The 15,576-nt window shown below is 38.0% G+C and overlaps 1 protein-coding gene across 2 annotated transcripts; it reads left to right on the forward strand.

Annotated features, from left to right (window-relative positions):
- Positions 1 to 4,129: 4,129 nt before the first annotated feature.
- On the forward strand, positions 4,130 to 14,486 carry LOC149017002 (Low temperature viability protein). 2 transcript variants are annotated; one of them, XM_089151304.1, is made up of 6 exons: positions 4,130 to 4,382; positions 5,025 to 5,574; positions 5,686 to 6,117; positions 8,303 to 8,899; positions 9,467 to 9,594; positions 13,916 to 14,486. In XM_089151304.1, the coding sequence occupies exons 2-6, from the start codon at positions 5,077 to 5,079 to the stop codon at positions 13,917 to 13,919; spliced, it is 1,659 nt and encodes a 552-aa protein (XP_089007430.1). In that variant the 5' UTR covers positions 4,130 to 4,382; positions 5,025 to 5,076; the 3' UTR covers positions 13,920 to 14,486. The 2 variants fall into 2 exon arrangements, with proteins under 2 accessions (XP_089007430.1, XP_089007431.1); XM_089151305.1 differs by lacking the exon at positions 13,916 to 14,486 and having other exon boundaries at positions 9,467 to 9,598.
- Positions 14,487 to 15,576: the final 1,090 nt, after the last annotated feature.

Raw genomic sequence — 15,576 nt, forward strand, 5'->3', positions numbered from 1 at the left:
CAAACAAAAATGCGCCCAACCCCAGTGCCGTTTTCTTTCTTTTTTTTGTAAACCCCCGGTGCCGTCGATACGGTCAAACTCTGTATTACACGGATCCCGTCTTTTCTGCTTAAATGTTGAATGTATTACGTATGTACATATATACGGTGCTAGGACCAGATATCTTTATGTTGTAGTAATGGTGTCAATCGGTATGTTTTGGTACGGTAACAACTTTGAATACCTAAAATTAAAATCGTATCGTACCGAATTTAGATGGTATGATTTCAGTATTTGCAAAAAAATTGTTCAGTACGGTTTAGGTATTAATCGGTGCGGGATAACAATTTAAATATGGTATCTAGTGTAATACAATTTTTGTACAAACGTACACATGCCACTTTTGTTATTAGTTCATTAATATCCTAATGAAATTATGATCAACCAATCGATAAAACATGATACTAACATAGACAAAACAAGTAAATCTAAGAAGATAAATGAATGACTAAACAAAAAACTGAAATAGATAATTATGAACATGATAAAGGTAGTGTGTTTTAATTGTTGTATGAATACTTGAAACCGGAACCGTACGGAATAAATTCATTTTCGATACATATCGTATCGAACTTTGAAATGAGCGGTACGGTGCAGTTTTAGACGGCTCTGTTCGATACGGTTAAACCGTTTCAATACTCAATTAAAACCCTTAATCCAGATCCTCTACTGCCAACTTGTCTGTTCTTATACTCTCACACTCACATGAAATAGTGGGACCTACTTTAGATAACCATTCATGTCATGGACGGTGTGTCAGTGTGAGTCTATGAGAGCATGGGACGCAAGCATTTGAGGATAAATGATCTGTTTCCTTTAATATTAGTAGGGATTATTATCTATACCATTAGGGAGAGTCGAACCCAATGTAAATATAAAGATGGTGTTTCCTCTAATTTCAAACATATTTTATACCCTTTAAGATTCTCAATATGATCCTAAAATATATTCCAATGGCATGTAAATTCAATTATGATTGCCAATTTTATTCAAAACTATGACTTTCAAATCTAAGATTAAATTTGGATTTACAATTTTTTTTCTTCTTCTTGTTTGTTTTTTTTTTTTTTTTTTTTTAAGTGGCATGCCGAATGCACGTAATGGAGTGTGATAGTTTTGGACATATTTTTTTAATGACTTAAAGGCCTAATAGTTTGCATGAGCAAGAGTTTTAAGTTATTAAGAGAAATATAATCATACTTTTAGAGTTCACCTTTTAATCCTTTTTTATATCAATTATCATTCTCAAATTTTCACACTCTTCATTTTCTTGATATGTTTGGTATTCATTTTAAATCATATTATTGTTTAAAAAATATAAAAGATATCCTTCAAAATTCATAATATAAATTTTTTCTATGATGGATCAAAATTTTGTTTTATGCATTTTTGCGCAAGCCACTTCAAATGCAAGTGGAAGTTATAATCAACATTGTTGGTTTCAGTATTACGAATGCCAATATGCCAAGTCCACTAAGTAATTTTTTGGTGAACTAAAAGTTCATTCATTCAAACCCTTAGAGCTCAAGTCCACTAAATACACCTTCAAGGAATTAGAGAGGACTTCTTTCACCACTCAAATTGTTAATTCCATTTGTCTTGCAATATAATTGGTGTTATACAGAGCATTGACCATGATATTGGTTTTTGTAGCGTTTCTTATACATACTTTCACTTACTTTTCATTCAAAATTATGTTAATAACCCCTAATGTATTGGCTCAGCCAACAAATATTGCATATTTAAACGTCATAACTCTTAAGAATGTAATCGAGCCACACATAAACTAACAATAACTAACTTCAATTCTACCTAAAAAATATAATGTTTGAAACCAATTGCCTAGTTAGTAAAATATGTTGCTCCGAAAAGCTCATGCAATGTTAGAAACCTATCAGATCTTCAATCATGTGACTCACTAACACAGGAAATCAAGCCTATAGGATTAGCTTCATAGAATTCCTCTAGAAGTGAAAAATAAAAATAATTTGCAAGAAGACAGAGAATGAAATTACTTTGCAATGAGTATGAAAAAAAGGATAATAGGTAAATCCACTTTACTGGCCATAAATTTGCACATAATATACTTTGTGAATATAATCAATAGATAACCCAACACTGATCAACAAAATCAATAAAAAAAAATCACTTAGTAATCCAATTTGGTAATTTACTTGGTCCTGTAAATTGGGACCATTGCATCAACAAAATCAAAAGTTAGACTGAAGCATACGGTATGTACAACAAAACAATGGAACTCCCACCCAAAAAAAAGAAAAAAAGAAAAGATAACAAATGCTTCATGTTTGACACATGGCTAGGAATGCAGGCAAGTGGAGAATAATGCAGAGGATAGGGAAGTAGTGAGTCTTATGACATACATGTGTTAGTTTTTTATGGATCAGTCCTAGCCCCCAGTAGGAGTGGTGGAAAGTTACGTTCATTCTAATATTCTTAGTGTTGTTGTGAAAAATGTTGTCTTAACTCCTTGGTTCGTCTTGGATTTGGGCCTGGTTCCTGCGATCAAAATGAAGGTGAGAGTGGGCCGCCTCTGAGGACGGAAAGCCACCTCCGATGATAAAGTCAGTATAGATTAGAGAGCCAAAGACTCCTCTTGAGAAAGTTATCTTCAAACGGAGATCAAAAGAAAGAAAGAAATAAAGAAAGAAAGAAAGAAAAAAAAGGAACCAAAGAGAGCCCCTTCTTAGGCATGATGGGAGAATATATAATCCGTCCATACCTTCCCTCCTCATTATCACTCTATGGCCTTTGGATACATATCCGATCCAATGAAGGGTGGACGATGGAAGTGACTTCGTGAGGAGGCAAGTCAGGGTGCTAGGCAATTCCGCAGTCAGAATGTCTTGTCGATGAATTGGAGGTCAGTGTTAGTCTACTCAACTGCTGGCGTGATCGCGGCTCACAAATGTGGGGACAATAGAGTCATCAGCTCTGGGCTCGAGGAAGATCTTGAGTGTATTAGAAGCTTTCCTATCCACAATGGGATAGTGAGAATCTTCGATGCATTAAATGTTGGAGTGTCCATTACGTGGAAAGCCTTCCCCTCGTCCTCTTCCCCAAAAGGCCCATGTGATCGGGAGAAAGCCTTATTCGTATTATTCTCTATGTCTTCTTATGAAGAGGCTTTATGGGGAGTATCTAGGCCGAGAAGTACCGATCGGACGTCCCTGGTCCAAATGTAGTCCACAAGGGTTGGCTTAGGTATCTACTCTCTGGTCCACGGTTCATGGAAAATGTTGATAATACTTAGTTTACCCACAAATAAAAAGAAAAAAATAAAATAATAAGAACCTTATCATGGTAAACCCATTTAATGTTCACCGCTGATCAATTTTTTATATTTTCAGTTCAAAATCAGGTGTTTTAAAAGGAAACACACTAGGGGGGTTCAATTATTTCGTGTATGTAAAAATTTACGAACTGTTTGACAACCCATTGAAAAACAATTGTTGGTGTTTCTTGCTTCTAAAAGCAAAAAAATTGGATGAGAACTGTTAGACAAAATTGTTTGGTTTCACATGACACTTTGGCTTTAAATGATGAGTATAAGTAATTCCTGAAATTGTAATAGGATGAATCCATATTCCAAAAATATGATAACAACCATAAAGAGCTAATGATTTTTTTTCCCACGTGGACTGGGAAAAAAGGAGGGAAGATTCTTGAAAAATGTGTAATTGCGTGACTTTTCCTTTAAATGTTAAAATGATAGAATTTGGTTTTTCCCAATTGCATCTTGTTGGAACTTGGAAGTGAATTCAAATTTTGACTACTACATGTGGGACCCTCATGTTTTTTTTTCTTTCCAAGACTAAGTTTTCCCACCCCACCTTTGCAAACAAACGCAGCCCTAATGATTTTTTTTCCCACCTCGACTACTCTTCAAGGAGATCAGCTTTTAAATGTGGGCGAGACTTCTCTAACGTATAGATAAAATTTGGTTTTTCGCAACGCAGGTCGAACCACCGGTTTATAAACCGGGGTTGGCAAAAAAAAAAAAAAAAAATATGTTTAAGGGTATTTTGGAAAACGCAATGGAAATATTTTTTATTTCTTTTAGTAATAAAGCTTCAAACCCTGGCGGCGCTCCCTGTGAAGGCGATTCCTCTCCTTTATCTTCCTCGTCTCTGGTGACCTAGGCCATCAATTCCGTCTCGTGCAATATCAGATGAGAAGCTGGAGAGTCTCCATATAATTGCTTTGAGACCACTACCATCTTTCTTTCCCGTCTCTGTTCCAAGTTGATAGCCGCGGCGAATCTTCTTTATCAGAATCGTAGTTCATTGCAGTGGTAGCCGACAAGTCCCTGGAATATCTTCTTGGTAAGTCCCTTCTTCTTCTTCTTCTCCTTGAGCCGTCTTTACTCGAGTAGGGGCTCCCTACTAGGTTCGAAAGCCATAGTCAGGAGTTGTTGGTCGGGAGCGTCGAAGGGAACCTGATTCTATAGTGATTTTGGGTTCTGTTTGGAGGATTCAGATTTTTCTTATTCGGAGGAGTTTTAGTCTCAGTACTCTGTCAGTTTCCGTATACTTATGTAATTTTAATGTGTTGTTATATTTATATTCTTCTATTTGATGTTAGTAATTCCAATGTTTTTCATATTTGACACCATTAGTATGTATTCCAACTTTTTAGTTGATTGATAATGTCATCAGCTACAATAGGTATTAATAACTGAGGACATTTTTATTTTTATTTTTTCTGGATAATTCTTTCGATTTATGTCAATCTTGAAATTTTGCCATAGTTTTCTTCTTAACAATTGAATTTGACATAATAAATATAAGGTCAAAACCTTCCCATTTTATTCCAGTGACATGAATTTTTAGTGGAAAAGACGCAATGTAATGGTCAAAATGTTCAATAACCTGAATGTGTGGGCTCTGTGTTAGGAGAATGTTGAATGTATGTTTTTTTCTTTCTTCTTCTGATTCTGATATCTGAGCAATGTTTGGCTTTGAAAGGTTGAGTTTCTCTCCAGTTTTTTCTTTGGAATACTAGCATTGGCCTGACAGAATGGGGAAGAAGAAGTTCATCGACAAGAAAAAATCTGCAACTTTTCATCTACTTGCGAGAGATTCGTCCAATCCCAGTAATGGTGATGGCCCATCTGGAGACCGAGTTTTCGTTAGGGTAGATGATAATCCATACTCGGTTAATGGATTCTTTGAATCTGATGATGTCCACGATATTGAAGGGACTGCTCATCCTGGTTGCTCCTTTGAAAATGATGTTCCAAATGATCCACCAAATTCCATATTTGCTGATGCTTATGGTTACGATGATGACGATGAGAGTGACGTGTTTGAGACACATGAAAGCCAAAACCAAACACTGTTAAGTGGGGCAGTACCAATACCAGAACATGTAAGGAAAGAAATTTTGGAGCTTGGACTGCCAGACGATGGTTATAACTATCTTACTCATCTTCGGGAGATTAAGAACACTGGAGGTGGTTCTGCCTTTTACCATAACAGTAAAGCAAAGCTTGATCAGCTCCCACTTGATGTAAAGGTCAGTTGAAAATTGCATTACTCTGATGAAAGACTGTATCCTTTTTATGTTTAAACATAAAGATTTAATATTATTTTTTAAGCTCTGGCTATGTGTTGTTCTGTTACTCAGGCTTATGATGCTTCAAAGGTAAGCATACCTCCTCCAGTTCCCAATGGTGATGCAAATGAGATCTCCATGTACACTACTGCAGCGAAGACTGTGGGTTTAAGGATCCAGAAGGCTGTTGATCCTGAAGTGGCAGCTTTGCTTGATGATGGTGATCTGTCACGGTTTGGATCAGATGTCGAGGACTTGGAAGAAGATTTTGTTGTTCGTGCAAACCTTACTGAAGAAAAGGAAGGTTTTCTGGATGAGAATATGAATTCAGTTGAGCGGTCCAGGGTAACGAAACAAGAAGTCAGCAAGCATGCTGTTTGCTATGCTGAAGAAGAGGGATTTCAGTTGCTGGGAAATGATATGTCCAGAAGCCATGAAGCAGAGTCAGAGACTGTAATTGACCAGCCAAGAGCTCGTCGGCTTTTGGATGAACAATTTGATATGGTGAGAAGCTTTTTGACCTATTAACTTTTGTTGGTCCTTTATTATATTTTCCCAGAGGTTTGAAGTTCCAAATAAAATAATTTTCCATTACAATCAGGATGCATATTATACGAGCTTTAGTTGCAGGAACATGCTTCCATTATCCAATGGTGTATTCTAATTTCAGAGTCTTGTTCTTTGCACCTTTACTAACTTCCCTGATGACTGCTAGCATGATCTCGCCAACTGCTTTGCGAAATGGTCTCAGCATCATGAATGTTTTTTAGTCATGATTTGACAATTTTCAGATATACATGTGCATATTTATCTACAAGTTTGTCGTCTTCAGCTAAGTTTGTAAGCAATTTTAATTGTTTCCTGTCTTGTCCTTTTAAAGTTGAGCAAATTTTGAATGGTTGGTAGGTATCTATCGTCTATGTGTAACCATGCCTACAGTTTAGTGTGCATCCAGTTGTCCAATAATAAGGAGATCATGAATCCACTTGCATATGATTTTTTGGTATACATCTTGCTGAGTCATAATTTCCATGAATCATCAAATATTTGTTGACTTGAATGTTTAGGACTTGGTTTAAGTTTTGTTTTGGAGATTATGTAAACATAATTTTAAATGTGTATGTTAGAAACATAATTTTAACTGTTTATTTGTATATTCTCATCATGTTTAGGACTTGGTTTAATTTTTAAGTTTGAAGATTGGACCACTTGAACTAATGGGTCAAGTTAGTTTGTGACAGCACATGACTGGAGACTTTATCTGTATATTTCAGTTTCCTAGTGAACTTAGGTCACCTAATAGGTTAAGGAATGGGTTTGCCTTTCCTTTTCGGTATGAGAGTCTATTTTGAGCTTTCTATTAGGTTATAATAGGGTCTATAATTTAAAAGGAATTTTATTAATGAAATTGCTATTGCAAGAAGCTGCTGTTGCCTTCGCCTTTTGTGTGAAAGTTCTAGTTTAATAAGTAATATCCAAAGAGTGGTGGGATTGGTGAAAGTTCATTAGCAGAATTGGTTGCACCGATTCCTTTATACTGTGAAGCTGGGGAAGTTCTCTAGGCTTTCTCTTCTTTAAGTAAAGAACATGCACACACACACACACATGTTGCTTACACTCAATTTCAATTGCAAGAATTCTAATATGAGAGACCTTGCTGTCCAGTTTCTTCCTGTAACCCTCTAATCCCAAACCCTAACGTCCCCTTTTTCTTTTCTCATTTTTGGAAACCCCAGCTTAATTAAAGTATAAAACCTACCCATAATCCATACGTATCATTGGAATCCATTCAAAATCAACCCGTAGCCCCCGTATATCATCCGCACCTTCAATCCCCTTAGCTGCTCAAGGATTCCATTAAAACCCTAACATCAACATATCCATTTTACTCAAGTTTTAAGTTCTGACAAGCTATTGCTTTGAAAACCTGCAACTATATTGTAGAAGTTTATACACTAGTATTTTGTCAGAATTCCTTTTAGCCATATTTAACTGTTAAAACCTGCTGAGATTTTGTTCCACTTGAATAAAGGTTCAATCCAAGTGTTATGCCCATCCACTCATCTGACTGGCTAGGACTACTCTTTTACCCTTGAGTCCTCTTTCTATGAGGAATCCTCCATACTTCCAGAATATCAACTTGGCTTGGGTTCAATATATATCCTGTCCTGCCCTATGTTAACTTAACCCTCACAATCAACCCTAACCCTCAAGTGGACCCCAGCAGGTTTTGGTCCATTCAAATTGTCTGATTCATACAATATCCTGTTAATTGATGTACCATTGATCCCTTTCAGTCTAGTGCAACGTCATCTTGAAGTTGTTTTTTGCTGCCTATTTTCATGTGTTAAACCCAATCATTGCATTAGTTTAACCTTATCATGATTGTCATCTCTACTTGTTTGAGAACAAGTACAACATTTAGATCATTTAAGGAGCTCCTGGTAGATGACGTGAGATGACGTTATATATACCTAGTGCCAAAGGTGTTGCTCAATTGTTATGATCCTTGCCTATGGTTGTTTGCCTTATTGTTTTCTCACCCATGTTAGATCTTTTCTTCTAAGGCTTCAGGTTTTTTACTTTTTTCTCAAGTAATTATTTTTCTTAAGTATACGTCAAGAAAACACTTGCTCCTATTGCCATTTTATATGTTTTCATCATTTACAACCTTTTGTTTGCATTACAGCTCGCACTTCAGGAATATGATACAGACAGTGATGATGGCGACAATGGTTCCATAGCTGCAGAAGGTGAATCCCTTGCAGACAAACTAAATGATGTACTTAAAGATCATGTTACGGATGATCTGGATGTTGAGTACAGAGTTCCTGCCGATTATTTGCCCAAAAATGGTGGATCAAACAGTAAAGAACTTATGGAATCTGCTTCTGATTTGATCCGTCGGTGTGCTGAATATGCTGAGATGTACAATGAAAATGAAGATAATGAAGATGTGATGATTCTAGAAGAAAGTAGTGATGAATCAGATGCCTGGGACTGTGAAACAATTGTTTCTACATTTTCGAATCTTGATAACCACCCTGGGAAAATTGAAGCTCCAGCATATGGTAGAAAGAAGAAACTGGCTGAAACTGTCGCTAAAGCTGCTGCCAGCGATCATGTTATTTCCCTTCGTGGAAAGGAGAGGCTTCCGGTTGAATTTTTACCTCACAGCAGAAAAGCTGTTGTGGAGAAGGTGAAGAAAGCACCAAGCATAAAACCTGAGCTGCCGAAGAGGAAACCTCATGGCCAGGAGTCAAAAGAAGAAAAGAAAGAAAGGAAGGTAATAGCTCCATTTCAACTGTTCTCAAGTGCTGCCTTATCCATCCCTCTTTTTCTTGGTGTTATTATTTTTTCTTTTCCATAAACCTGAACACTTGGGACAACCTTTTTAGTTGTCCACAAATGGTTGTAGAAGTCGGGAAAACTCCAACAAGAACTTTGTCTTTATTATGAAATTTTATTACATTGTTGTCTTGTAATTAGAGGAATCTGAGGATCGACTGTTGATTTACTTTTCTTATCGTTAAGTCTTGGTAATCATTTCACCAACTCTTCTACATGAGTTATAATAGACTACTTAATTATGGAGCATGTGTAGTTAAGGATGGTACCTAAATTGTGAAGATGAGCCTTATAAAATTGGATAGAAATGGGAATTGTTTTAGGATTTGATAGGAGATTTGGCTCTAGGCCAGACCTCAGAGAGCCTAAAGAGTAGGGAATGAGGCTCATAAGATGATGGTGTTAGCTATGAGTCACTGTGTGTTAGTACTTACTTTCATGTGTGTTCGTTTGTGTGCTCACACTGATTAATACCAATATTTAACTGTGATTGCTTTACATCCAGGCTGCAGTAAAAGAGGAGCGACGAGAGGCTCGGAGAGCAAAGAAAGAACTAAAGGAGCTTTATCAGTGTGAAGCCCAGCGTGCGCAGAGAGTTGCTGCTGTTTCTGGGGCATCGTCTGTCCATGTTATGTAAGTATGGCTGAATTGTGCCCTTCTTTTCCTGGGGTTTTGTTTGGTTTAGCATTCTAAATTAGGATTTTAATATCATAACTTTTAAAATAATCTACAATATATAATTTGTATATGAAAATAAAAAAATTTTATCTGCATTTTTTTTTATCTGGGATGTGAAAATTGCCTCTAATTTTTTTTTCTTCCCTTAAATTATAGGTTGTCTACATCTTTGTTTTGATCTTATAATCATTTTAAAGTTTAATTTGGAGATTAGCATTGGAGGCCACCTCAAACCAGCTAGCTGGTCCAAGCAGAAGATCCCCTTGCTCCACTATTTTGATCAGTCACCTAGACTGCTACAATAGGATAAATCATGAAGAGGGAGGCCAAAACACTCTTCACGTGAATAGTGTCATGGCCCTTTATTTGGCATATTGGGCACGAAGGATTTTGTTGGGCCTAAGATCAGATTACATGAAGATTTTATTCTTGGGAGATTTAGGACCTTAAATAGTGTCTATATAAGTTATTTATGCATGTGGCTGAATCATAAATCCTATTAGTTTTTGTTTTCCATTAGATTATTATCACTAGTTACTAGGTTGTTAGTTTCTATTTTCAGTCTACTAATTTTCTATTCATTATAAAGCTTTAGCCAAGCTATAAATAGTCCCTCACATTGCAATAGAAGGGGAGACTTTAGATAACTCAAATTTGTAGGCCATGTTGCCATTGCTTATGGAGGAATCCATGTTGAACAGCTGAGATAGCTGTGGGTGAGTGACCCAGGGCTGAGATAGCCCATCCCCCTACCCCCTTCTTCTTATCCTTTTTTGTTCTTCTTTCTTATTCGAAAACAAAAGAAAAAAGTTCTAATTAGTAAATTTTGTCTTCATTGTTGTATTGATCTTGGTTGTAATTGTTCTCCCGCTGGTTTATCCGGTTTGAGGTCAACTTCGCATTAAAGGTTTGGGGAGGGGGGGTTTTGGGGGGTGTGGGTTCAGATTGTACAACCCTTATAGCAGGAACTTGAGCAAATCTTGTGACAGATCAATAGGCCCGAATTCCACCAAACACTGATCAAATGACCCTCTTGGGTGTTCCTTGAGTTGCCCAGGGTATGGGATAAATCTGGTGGATGATTCTCTACGATGTCAAGTCTTGTTTTCAGTAAAAAGAGCTCAAATGCAGAGCATCCACCTAGGACTAAAACTTAGGAAGATGATCTGCCCCAGCAATCTGTTTAAAAGAGTTTCCAGCTAGTTTAAGGCTCTTTTTGGTATCAATTCTCATTTTCTATTATGACTATTTAAAAGAAATAAGTATAAGAATCCATTATTGGTCAAGAATGACAAATGGTTTGGTGACATTTGTCGACAATAAATTATGGAATGAAAAATAAGTTTGGTATGTCAAAATGAAAATTTTCTAGAAATTAATAAATAAAAAAATCCTATTAATTTTAATATTAACAATTAACTAATTACCAAAAATATACATCAAATAAAATATTAGTTTAACAATCTGTGAATTCTGGTTTTCCTTGCATCACCTCCGCAAATATGGCTGACAGCACTTCCGCAAGGACGGCTAGGATGTTAGTTTCGAAAAGGACCATAGATGCCAAACCGGAACCCACAGCTGTACCGTTGACGAGTGCTAGACCTTCCTTGGGTCCCAGCTCGAGAATCCGACCGCCAGTCCAGCAGCACGGAAGGCCAGCAGCACGAGCAACCACGGGCCCGCCGGAGTTGGGACGGCCTGTTAGCAGCCCGATGAAGATAGAGGGACCAGACTCCTGAAGCAGTGATGGTTCACAGAGTGGCAAGCATGGAGTGATGTTATGGTTTAGGAACTTGGTTATGGCCATTATTTCAAACCGATACCCGAGTAGCATTGAAGGAGGGTGTTGATCCGAACCAGCATGGCTGCTCTTGTGGCCGAGTGTGGCAAGTGTGGCTTGACTCAACCCGTTTCCAAACACTCCAGCATTCAAGAATATAGAAAACCCAGTAGAATTACCACATCTGGAACAGCTTTAACTATCCCCAAGAGCCAAATATGTTTCACAGGCTCAAGGGAGGCAGCAAGCAAGCTAGCTAATCTTGGAAGTTGAAACAAGTAATAGATAGACGACCCACCCAGAATTGTCTGGCATGGACTCTGGGGAAAGAAAAAAGGGTAGAAGAAAACAAGAAATAGAAAGAGAAAAAGGATTGAGATTTCCAACGGCTAGGGTTTCACTCTCGGGGTGAGATTAACCAACTCTCTTCCTTTTCCAATCCAACTCAAGGCCCCATTTAGATAAAAAGCTTTCGCAACTCTATCATTTCCCACAAGAAACTAGCATAGCGGGATACAATCCCACCGAAACCATGTGATGGTCAATAACGATGGGGCCTACCAAAATTATCGTTCAGGAAGATGGTCAGCTGGTTGAGCAGATAAAGAACTTAAGCTAAGTTAGTCAGCCATGGATAGCATTAAAGGAATCTCTACTGATCATTATTGGTCCTCAAGCAAATGCGAGAAGAAATGAACACACACCTTAAGAAGAAAAAGAGAAGTAAAAGTAACGAGAAGCCTTGAAGGAGAGCAAGGAGCAGCCGAGTGCAGGAGCGAGAAGCCTGAAGGAGAGTGAGTTTGAGCAGCCGAGTTGCGAGAGCGAGTCGAGCAGCCTCGTTAAACCGAGTTGAGAAGAAGTGAGAGCCGCTTTAGGGTTTGAGAGGGTTTGGGAGGGGCTTTTATATAATAATGCGTTTTTACCGTTATAACCCCATCTTGATTTTAAAATTTCAAGTTTGCCACCGCATAAATGAAGAGAATGAATTGTCCCCATAATCTACAATGGACTTTTAGTTCATTATGGATTTTTGAGATTTTTCTATTATTTTAAATAAAAATCAAAATGATAATAGATGCCAAATCATTTAAAACAATGAAAAAATCTCATAATAGACAATGAGAATTGAGGCACCAAAAAGGCCAAAAAAGAAGGGGGGAAACGGCACTGGTTCCAAAGGGGAAAGGAGGGGGAAAAAAAGGGGAGAGGAGTTGGGGGGGCCCCGGGAAAGGGGGGGGAGGAACCAGGGGGGGGAGGGAGATACACCTGGGGGGGGGGGGGGTGGGGGGGGGGGTGGGGAGGAGGGATTGTTGTTTTAAAAAAAAAGAAGAAGATGTATGTTTTTTAAAATAAAAGGGGGGGAGGGGGGGGATCCCACTAGGAAACTGAAAAGAAAAGATAAAAGGGAGCCCTTCGCTGTCGCGTAGCTCTATATTTATTTGACTTCTAAGAAATGCTGCATCTAGTGCACAAGGCCCCCTGCACTTAGTAGGGTCTGGAAGGGTCAAATTTATGCAGCTTTACCCTGTTACAGAGCTATAGTTCTAGGACTTCAAACCTTGACCAAGCATTTAGCAAGTAAGCTCTTGATCAATGCGCCAAGCACTATGTCTCCAAAATGACTTCAAAAACAATAGGCAAAAAACAACTAGAACAAGTAGCCCCAATGTGAGAGGATGAACTGAACCAGAAGAAACGTAGTAACGGTCAGTGAGTCCCAGTTGTCTTGCCTTTATTCTTCTTACGGGAGTATGCTTTGCACTCCTTTGGCATCTATGCCTTTAGGCTTACAGCTGGAACCAGGAAGGTGAAGCCTTTTCAACTCAAGTATAACAGAGAGATTTTAAATAGTAGGGGCCTAGGGGGAACAGGAGTTTTAAATTTATGTCCCTCACCACCTAGGGTAATTTGATAAATTTTGGTTTGAAACCTGCATTGATTCTTGCTCTGGAGCACACAAAATTTTGGTTAGCTCATATCAGGCATTGTCTATTTCCTCTGCATATTCAGCTGGACCAATAGAACATATTGTTTGTCCTTTCTATGTTCTGTGGAACATTTTGGGAGCTGGTTAGCTGGGATGTATTCATTGAACAAACTGCCTTGGGAATGTTGGCCTCCATTCTACACTTTGGACTTTTGTATCCAAAATTGATTGCTGGCAGTTGGCTAAACTTCGAATGAATCAGGTGGAATATGCAGGGCCTGCAGGCTACATTTTTCTGTTCTTGTTGTTTTTTGGTAGTATGGCTTCACTTGGTAGGGATACGTTTCTTTCTTTTTTTGTGTGATGGTGGTGTGTTTTTTTTTTTGGGGGGGGGGGGGGGTTGGTTTTGACCCAGAGACTTCACTTATCCCTGGCATTTGCACCATTCAGTAAATCTGAGCTTGTTCTTTTATTTCCCATTGTGTTTTGTTACACAATTAATGTCTGAATACAGGCATATGACTAGTCATTTGGACTATGAACTAAACCCTTCTTTGATGTTTCAGGTAAATTCCTGTATTGATGGGCCGCTAGAGATCTGAAGCTTTGAATGTCCCAAATCCCGTTCTGTGTTACCTGCGTATGTTCACTGGATCTTTTCCTTCATATGTTTTTGTAACACACCCCAACCCCTAAAACAAAATGAAGCAGAAAAGAAAATTTTGTGAGACGATGTGATCAGGACAGGCACTAAATTTTTGTGGAGGAATTGGCTGAATTTCTGAATACGATGTGATACTGTTATACCATCAGATATTAGAACCGATGATGTTGGTGTTGGAAGGCTTTTGTAGACTGAGTTGTCTGAACTGAAGCAATACAGTGCAATTTGTTTGCCAAATCAATGACTTACCGACCTACAGCTTTTCGTTACCAAACGATCATTGATTTTGTTTGGAAATGAGCAATGATTTGGATTCTGAATTTCCTAGTTATTTACAAAATAATCTAAACTCAAACCGGTTATAGTTTTCAACAATGAGGTAATGTGTGTGAGAACAAAGGTTCAGTTTCGTTACTTTTAGGAAGCGTTTGGTTGTGCAACTCTGTAGTAGCATGTTTTAATTGGTGGGTAAGGTTTAATTTGGACTAGTTTTACAGAACTTAATTAGTAATATAAAACTTATTTAGCTGCTTAAAAATGAAGGTTTTAAGAACTCTGAATTATTGTCAATGATGAGTTAGTAAAGCGGTTAAAGACCCAACCTCCCTAGGGGAGGTCTTGGGTTTCGGCGGCATTAATTATATAAATGTGATTTAGCTTCCTTGAATTTCGCTCCAACTGCTTCAAATTTGTTTTGGAGAGCATGGGTCATTTCAGGGGAGGAATATACTGCGTTAGAGGTGAGAATAGGCCTTCTAATTTTGATGTGAAGTTCATACCCCAAAAGAAAAAGAAAAAAATTTGATGTGAAGAGTATTAGGAGAGAATCCTGTATTGTCAACCTAACTACTGTTTCAGATCCTTTCAAGGGCAATGTGACATAGTCAAGAGGAAAAACTGAATCGTAATTTGGAACCGCATTGCTGGACACTTCCATCACACACCTTGAAAAGTTATCCTGAATATGACATTTCCATTAAAGCAAAGCCCCACAGGCAGCAAAACAATGGGTTCATCATATGGACTAGTTTTGATGCAGGAAATCTCCCTCTGCCTCCCTTGCATCACAAAGTGCAGGAGGTAGGGAAGGTTAAAAGTGCTATCGTCATCCTCTATTTTCTATAAGAAGATTTACGACTCAAACGCAATAACCTTTGGAATCTATAAACTTCTAGAGAGAATAAAGCATAACAAGAGAAAATTAACATCAACAGCTTTCCAGTTGAAAAATGGGGGCATGGATGATTTTATTTTTGGAAGACAATGGAGCGTGAACGCTTAAACATGAGGAATAGGAGCTGCATGAACACTGGGACGTGTTGTAGGCACTGGATCGATGATGTCATAGTCTTCTTTCCCTTGTAAATCAACCTGAAAGTTGTACTTCTCTGAACCACCTCCATCCTGGCGCTTCTCTCTGTCCTCAAGCAACCTAGTGAAGTAAGGTGAAGGTGAAGAAGGTGATAACAAGGATATCTCATTAGGGTTATGATCATCATTATCAGACAAAAGTTATGCATCACCAGTCTCATGCGCCCATCCATTGTATGAACTAATTTTCCA

This window comes from Hakea prostrata, chromosome 4 (genome assembly GCF_041222555.1).
Source record: "Hakea prostrata isolate BN-2017 chromosome 4, UWA_Hpros_2, whole genome shotgun sequence".
Classification (NCBI taxonomy): domain Eukaryota; kingdom Viridiplantae; phylum Streptophyta; class Magnoliopsida; order Proteales; family Proteaceae; genus Hakea; species Hakea prostrata.

Bases quoted from the DNA above. Each gene is read 5' to 3' on its own strand.
- LOC149017002 (XM_089151304.1), top strand. From the start codon at position 5,077: ATGGGGAAGAAGAAGTTCATCGACAAGAAAAAATCTGCAACTTTTCAT. The intron at 6,118-8,302 runs GTGAGAAGCTTT...TTTGCATTACAG, and splicing joins TGGATGAACAATTTGATATG to CTCGCACTTCAGGAATATGA. The intron at 8,900-9,466 runs GTAATAGCTCCA...CTTTACATCCAG, and splicing joins AAGAAAAGAAAGAAAGGAAG to GCTGCAGTAAAAGAGGAGCG.